This window comes from Pimephales promelas, chromosome 11 (assembly GCF_988280905.1).
Source record: "Pimephales promelas chromosome 11, fPimPro1.hap1.1, whole genome shotgun sequence".
In the NCBI taxonomy this organism is placed as follows: Eukaryota; Metazoa; Chordata; class Actinopteri; order Cypriniformes; family Leuciscidae; genus Pimephales; species Pimephales promelas.
The window spans coordinates 36,922,829-36,930,881 of record NC_142779.1 but is presented as its reverse complement, the minus strand read 5'-3'; the positions used below and the strand labels follow the sequence as shown (position 1 = coordinate 36,930,881).

At 42.1% G+C, this 8,053-nt stretch overlaps 1 protein-coding gene across 4 annotated transcripts; it reads left to right on the top strand.

Annotated features, from left to right (window-relative positions):
- Window positions 1-1,835: 1,835 nt before the first annotated feature.
- On the top strand, window positions 1,836-6,482 carry irf1a (interferon regulatory factor 1a). 4 transcript variants are annotated; one of them, XM_039690373.2, is made up of 8 exons: window positions 1,836-2,047; window positions 2,143-2,305; window positions 3,099-3,198; window positions 4,197-4,376; window positions 5,156-5,239; window positions 5,316-5,560; window positions 6,052-6,145; window positions 6,238-6,482. In XM_039690373.2, the coding sequence occupies exons 2-8, from the start codon at window positions 2,219-2,221 to the stop codon at window positions 6,315-6,317; spliced, it is 870 nt and encodes a 289-aa protein (XP_039546307.1). In that variant the 5' UTR covers window positions 1,836-2,047; window positions 2,143-2,218; the 3' UTR covers window positions 6,318-6,482. The 4 variants fall into 4 exon arrangements, with proteins under 4 accessions (XP_039546307.1, XP_039546306.1, XP_039546305.1 ...); XM_039690372.2 differs by having other exon boundaries at window positions 2,130-2,305; XM_039690374.2 differs by lacking the exon at window positions 1,836-2,047 and having other exon boundaries at window positions 2,072-2,305; window positions 5,316-5,429; window positions 5,508-5,560.
- The last annotated feature ends 1,571 nt before the right edge of the window (window positions 6,483-8,053 follow it).

The window sequence follows — 8,053 nt, the reverse complement described above, 5'->3', positions numbered from 1 at the left end:
AACATAAGCTGACACAGATGAATGATGTCATTCCAGACCAGATTAAGGTTGAAGGTTGAGATATTCTACCCGAGCTGCAGAAAAGACTCAAACATTGGGTACGTACGTTATTAGGTATGCCTTGCTAGTTCCAGGTTAGACCCCCTTTTTAATCCAAATTCCAACCCCTATCGAGCACCCTAGCAACCACTGTCAAGCACCCTAGCAACCAAAATCCAAAGAGGAATATCTTCAAATCGGAACGTCATAGAGGAGTTGTGGTTGATTTATATCATTCATACTGACAAGCAGACTTTGGAGTAACATCATCACTGTCAGTTACCAAGCCACTCCCTAGCAATTAAACCGAGTACCCTAACAACCGTAGGGGAAAAGCTATATCTCTGCATCAGAACATCGTATGGAGATGGGGGCTGGCTCTTTTGACTCTTTTGAGTGATTAGCTAAGTGTTAAATCAGGCTAAGCACATGCTAAAAACTCTATAAAAACTTAATAGTAACCATCTGAGTAACCACCTTAGAAACCACCAAGCAACACCCTAGCAACCACCCAGAACATCTTAGCAACTGCTTAGCAACACCCTAGCAACCACCCATGTTACCACAGCAACACCCTAGCAACCACCCATGTTACCATAGCAAGCCACATAGCAACCACCCAGGATATCCTAGCAAACACTAAACAAGTACATAACAACCACCCAGAACACCTTAGAAACCACCAAACAATAACCTAGCAACCACCCAGAACATCTCAGCAACACCCTAGCAACCACCCAGAACATCTTAGCAACTGCTTAGCAACACCCTAGCAACCACCCAGGATATCCTAGCAACCACTAAGCAAAACCACAGAAACCCTCTAGAACAACTTAGCAACCGCCTAGTAATACCCTGACAACCACCTAGAATACCATAATAACTGCCTAGCAACCATGCCAAGTACCGTATCAACTGCATAGCAACACCCTAACAACCACTCAGAATACCCTAGCAATCACCTAGCAAAACCCTAACAACCATCTAGTATACCCTAGCAACAGCCTAGAAACACCCTAGCAACCAAGTTCCGATGTTGTGCCACTCCAAGCACAACTTACATTTTCTTCAGGAAAAGAACTTTCTAGTTTGAGTTACTGCTGCCTTTCTATCAGCTGAACCTGTCTGTTCATTCTCCACTGACCTCGGGCATCAACAAGGCATTTTCTCCCACGGGATATTTCCTCTTTCTCTCAGACCATCATAAACACTAGAGATGGCTGTGCCTGATACCCCAGCAGATCAGCTGTTTCTGGAACACTCATCCATATGCCACGTTCAGTCACTTAAATCACATTTCTTCCTCATTCTGAAGCTCAGTTGATCATGTCTACACACCTACATGTACTGAGTACACCTACTGTACATGTACTGATTTGCTGTCCTGTGATTGGCTGATTAGACAGTTGCATTAACCAGCAGTTGAACAGGTGTACCTAAAAAAGTGAGAGAATACGTGAGCTACTCTCCTCATTGACCTGTATTATCAAACAGCTAATCAGAGCTGGTCCAGATTCATAATGTTTTTATCTTTTATCTGATACCAAACTACAGCCTTCTGATTGGTTGAAGAAAAGCTGTGTTTGTTTGTTTTCTGGAAGTTGAACAACATCTTTGCACACGACAAGAGTGAGACCAAAGATTGTTTCATTGGAAAATACCTGAGATGCATGAAGTTCACAGGAAATCAGTCAAAGCAAAGAATGACTCACCAACATTACTGAGATTGACTGATAAGCATCTAACGAGTTACTCTTATGCAAATATGCCACTATAAGACATCTCAGCGTATTGAGCTGCACACAGATGCCAGATTAGTTCTTCTGCAGTGCTTTGGTTGAGTTGTTTGTCCCAGCAGTAATAATGACTTTGTGACTCCTCTGAACTGATGTATAGCAGGTTTGACATCAGAAGCGTCGGATCGACGAGGCGTGACTGAGGTCGGCCCCTCAATACCACAGAAATCTTCCTGCGGTTGGAAGGAAACCCTCCAAACCGGTTTGTGCAGGTACGGGGACGCTGAGATTTCAATTTTGACTCCAGCAGAGCGAGTGAGGTGTGATGTTTCCTGTTGCTAATGTGACTGTCAGTGATGTGTTTCAGTGTGTGCCGCTCATGACTGCATCGAGTGAACACCTGGGAGACTCAGGAGTGAAGCACACTCGCACCAGAACTGAAGATGCATCAGGGACGCCTGCGCTTACGGCCGTGGCTGGAGGAACAGATCGATTCGGGCAGATACCCTGGAGTCGTGTGGCTAGACAAGGTCCGATCTGATGCTCCACACTTACAGGGTTTGATTTGTAAAAAATTATTGTGATTTTAACGGTAAAATACGGTAAAACTGTAAAAATGCTACAGTTGATTGGTTAACAAAAAGTTTCCATACTATGAATAACTGTGATAGATCTAAACATACCTTTAAGCTAATTTTACAGTAAAATACCGGGACGTGGAAGTGAAAAAGTCATCGTTTAATTTACAGTGAAAAAAAAACAAAAACGTAAATTGACATTCCCACACATTTGATGTGTTTTTTTGTTGAAACAAATAAGATTCCTCAAAGATCAGTTATGTACATTAGGGTTTTACGTTACATTTGATGTCAAATTCATTTTTATTGCATTTTTTTAATGGTAATCATGCTACCATGATGGTGTTTAGTGTTTGTGTGTATGACACTGTGCAGCTTCTTTATATTAGCTTTGACTAATAATGACATAATGAGACTCTCATCTCCACTGTGATTGGTGGCTGTGGCTGTGGCTGTCATTGTTTTGGTATAAAACAGATATTATATATATTGCTTCAATAGGTTGGTATAATAACATTATATTAGATAATTAAATAGGTGTTGCTGCAAATTTAAATTTAACTCTGAAAAACCTAAAATGTTGCTGACGTTTTTTTTAACCGTAAATTTAACGGAAAGATTTTAATCAAATCACATACCCTACTACACAGATCTGAAGAAACGGCTCGATAGAGTTCTATAGGGCTCTATAATCTTTTTGTTTTTCTAAGACTGTAGTTATTTCTGTCCTCTCTTTACACTGCAGTCAGCCAGAGTTTTCCAGATTCCCTGGAAACATGCGGCCCGACACGGCTGGAACATCGAGAAGGACGCGACTCTGTTCCGAAACTGGGCGATGCACACAGGTAAAGTGACGGACGTCTCAAAATAATCTCGGACGTCTCAAAATGGCAAAATTTCGTAAAAAACAAAACAAAAAACAGTGTAACCAAAGGTTCTTTATATTTTAAAGTGTTTTACACACTGAGAAAAACATGGTTCTTTAAAGATCTGACCACTGAAAGGTGCTTTGGGGAACCAAAATATTATTCTATTGCGTTGCTACAAAACCCCTTTTTTGGAAACTTTATTTTTAAGAGTGTACTTGCAAATTTCCCCCAAATAATCAGAATAATAGTTCTTCAGAACTTCATTTTGAAGAATGATAATGCTTACTGTTAACAATCTGCTATTTACATGCATAGTAGCACATGCATTGAACATCGGTAACCAAACGACACCAGCTCCGTTAAAATTGCCCAGGTCTGAACCTGGTGACTGCAGATTTGCTGTACGGTCATTTCTCACTCGATGTTTCGAGTCTACTAGAAACTCATCCACAATATCGGATTCCAGACACGCGGCCCCAAAAAGCATTTGGACACTAAAGTGGCACTAAAAAGTGTCTTTTCATTAGATACGAAATATCCAACGAAGCAGCACCAGAGCTTTTCTCAGAATCAACTTCACTTTTCCAAGCCACTTTTACCCAACTGATCTCGATGTGAAGAGAATCACAATAACTATCATGTTCAACAGAAACCTTTTGTCCTCTTTTTTCTATTTTATGCTGTGAAATGTTTGACTAAAATGGTGCTGCATTTATATATAGAATATATTTTGATATATAATGCAACAATTTGTTTACATTTTTAATTGCAGTACATCTGAATAGTTTGTGGTCACTATACCTCTGATCAGCTTCTTAGGCTGTTAACATTGAACAGGTGAACCTTCAAGATCAGCTCGTTCATGTCTGCAACAATGTATACTGCATGCACTTTCACCAAACACTCTGTAAATATTGGTTCTTTCCTCAAAATATTGCCAATCATGCAAACAGATCTCCCTTCATGGATTTTAGGGAGATACAAACCTGGCATAGACAAACCCGATCCCAAGACATGGAAAGCAAACTTCCGATGCGCACTCAATTCCCTGACGGACGTCAAAGAGCTTCAGGACAAAAGCATCAAGAAGGGCCACAATGCTTTCAGAGTTTATATTCTCCTTCCACACAGCAAAACAATAAAGAGACGCAAAGGTATTTGCTCATATAAACTTTCGGGATAACTAATTAATATATTTCTGGTTTAAACAAACATATAGTAACAGAAAAAATGCATCTGTATACATGTATTGATTTAGCGGACGCTTTTATCCAAATATTATAGAAGCTTGTTTCCGCCACAGAATAAAAAGGAGGAAAAAAGTCAGAATTGCGGGATATAAGCTTGCAATTGTAAGAAAGTCAGAACTGCAAAATAAACCTGCAAATGCGAGGAAACAGTCAGAAAGTCACAATTCTGACTTTATAACACGCAATTCTGAGATAAAAAGTCACAATTCTGACTTTATAACACGCAATTCTGAGATAAAAAGTCACAACTGCAAGGTATAAGCTTGCAATTACGAGGAAAAAGTCAGAAATGTGAGATCTAAACTTCCAAATGCGATAAAGTCAGAATTCAATTGCGATAAAAAAAGTGACAATTGCAAGATATAAAAAGTCAGAATTGGGAGAAATGAACTTGAGGAAAAAGTGAGAATTGCTAGATATAAACTTGCAATTGCGAGGAAAAAGTCAGAATTGCGAAATATGAAAATTCCAAATGCGATAAAGTCAGAATTACCTTTTAAATTTGTATTACTGTGACGGAAACAAGCTTTTCTACAAAACGACTTTCAAAAAGCAATTTGTCAAATATAGCCAACAATGCATTCACTAACAATACTGTTTTGCATGAATTATTGAAATGTGATTTGGGTGAGTTTTACTAATGCATGAATAAGACTGATGTGATGTGACGTGTTTGTCTTCAGCATTACGGTGTTTGGAAACCGATAGTAAAGCAGCGTCGCCTCCACCACCGACACAAAGGAACTTACCGTTGGAGAGATTTACAGGTACTTACCAATAACTCAAACACCACCCTGCGTCCGCAGCAGTCTGAGCATGCGCATCTCTCCCGTGTGTCCTCAGAGGCCTTCTGGAAGCTCTCAGACGACCGAGGCGGTTTCCCCGCAGAAGCGCTGAGAAAAGAGGATCTCCCCAAGTGTGTTGAGGAGGAGAGGCCGGCCATCCACTGCGCTCAGGGTACAGTACCGCTCTTACTCTCGCCCAGACCAGACCAGACCAGCACTGTAAGGGTTAACACCACTGATTCCTGTGCAGGACTGCCGATGGAGAGGACAGAGGAGCACGAGCAGACAGAAGCAGTGCTGAAGGTGAGAGCGACGAACAATAAACACCAAATATCTTCTCATGTCTTCATGGACCATTTTCAATAGGTTTTATAGTGTTTAGTTGCAACGGCTACTTACCCTGAAACTAACTTCAGATTCTGGAAGAAAAAGTTGAGTTTAACGGTTTCCTCGGAGTAAACTTACCCGGGTTAAGTTGCTTAACCTGCTGTCTGGAATCCCTCCCCGGTCGAGCAGACACTGCGTCTGTATCCGTCGCCCAGAACACTTCCAGAGCCGCAAGTCTTCACACACTGGTTTACACTGTTCTTTTGTGTTGTGCTGGAAATCTATTACTCAATGTGGTGTTCCAGGTCAAAAACAACCAGCCAATAAATCTCTCATAATGCTAGATCTCCAAATTTTACATATAATCTTGTCGTCAGCTCGTTTTCTGTCAATATGGGATTTATTTTTGGGTCTGGTTGGTGGTAACCTCATGAGCTCCCATAAGGCTATGTGCTCTTCTCCTGCAGATCGTGGATCACCTGAAGACCCTGGACCACTGGAGTCCGCCGTACGAGAGCGAGCGAGGCTGGAGACCCAACTCCATGTGGATGGGAAGCCTGTGTAAGGAACATCTTCACATCCTAAACTTGCGTACCGGAGAACTCTCTGTAAGCGAATGTAGACGTGAAACCTGTGAACGGCTCTGCTTTCAGGTGAGACGATGGAGTTTTCTGGATACTCCTTCCAGTCAGACTGTCACGTTCACAACAGCTCCTCCGGCCAATACGACTGATCGACACCGCATCACACGCCAGCGCTCGCCTTCAGCCGAGAACCAACACGAGTCAGAGGTTTCCTGAGTTTACAGCGGGTCACTGATCAGTGACACGAGTTCCCTGAGAAGATATCAGCCTTTTTATTTTACAAATCTTTTAATAAAGTTCATTCTGTGGATTCATTTGCGTGTCGCCCTCATTCCCAAATGAACACAAAGGACAAAAATGTGATGAAACATAAAGAACTGCAGGAACGCTCGATCCTGCCCTGCAGCGTCTGGTGGCCAATCCTGAAGACCTTGATTAGCTGGTTAAGCGAAACTCTATGAAAGCTCGTTTCCAATTATTAAACAAAAACACATGGCAGTAGCGGTTCTAGGCACGGGCGAACCGGGCAGTCGCCCAGGGCGGCATTTCTTCATGTCACGTGGGGGGTGGCACGAGCAGTTAAAAAAAATCCTCTGTGCCGCGAAGTTTTTCTATTTTTTATCATTTCAATTCAATTATTGGCAATGGCGCCCTGCTTGCTGAGAAGGTGCCGTGCGCAGATCTCCTGATTAGTTCACGTATCGCGTCTTTTGCGCGCTTGTGGTCGTTATGTCAAATCCTCTATGTTCAAATAGGCGCTCAGGAAGCGCGCTCATAAACTTTTCAGTATGGGAGTGCACGTGCACCCAAACACTTGGGGGTGTTTTTTCTCTTCTCCGTAAATAAATCTTTTAGCAGAGCTACAGCAAGCGTTTTTCTGTGGCGTTTTTCAGTCTCAAAAACACGCTTTGAAATCGCTGGTGTTTCTGACGTCACAAACCACCTTGTAACCAATCAGATCAACGTGTGATCGTCAACCAGTGGGAGAGTGAGTGGGGGCGGGGCTTATTTACATATTCATAGAACCACACATACTAAATGAGGCGAGGGTGTCGAGTTACATTCAAGATATTTTAAGGCATGAAGACATTTTCTCAAGGAAAAAACATTTAAATATCATTTTGGTGATCACAGATGAGTTAAGGGATACAATGATTGACCAGAGGGGGACTTTAACAAAAACTGACTTTTAATCTCAATATTCACACTTTTTAATCCTTACTGTGCGTTCACCCGGATGCGAATAGCGCGTCAAATTCGCGTCTACCGCGTCTTGACCACTTTGTGGTAATTCAAGCGTCAAGAATGAAACTGACACGCATACATTTCGCTTCAAATTTGTTTTTACGCGCGTTGACGCGCGAATTAACAAAAAGTGGTCAAGCGTGTCAAACTGGATGCGGTAGACGCAAATTTGACGCACTTCAGAATCAGAATTGAAACCCGTTGGTGGCCATCTTTTTTCTGTTGATGGAGCATTCATTGAGAGAGTCACCGCTCTTTGCTCTGGAGAGTGATGTGGGGATCATCGCCGCCGTATTCGAGTCCACCGGACCCTTCGGAGGCGAACCGTTTGGCGAGTTTCACCATTTGCTCGCTCCAGGAGCTGTGCTGGATGACGGCCGCTGTCAGCGGTACTTCCGCCTGTCCCGCGCCCAGTTTGACGACCTGTTGTCCCGCATCGGAGCGAAGATCACCCCTGCCTTCATCCATCTAATCTGTCATTTATGTTTGTTTTGATGATAGAGCCAGCCTCCAAAAGTTATTCAACTGTCCTGTGATTTCGGTTGTCTTCACATCATAATAATATTTAATATAATCTACATATGGAATGAATAACATTCAATACAAAATAAACATGTCTTGTATATTGAAATCAAGTTAA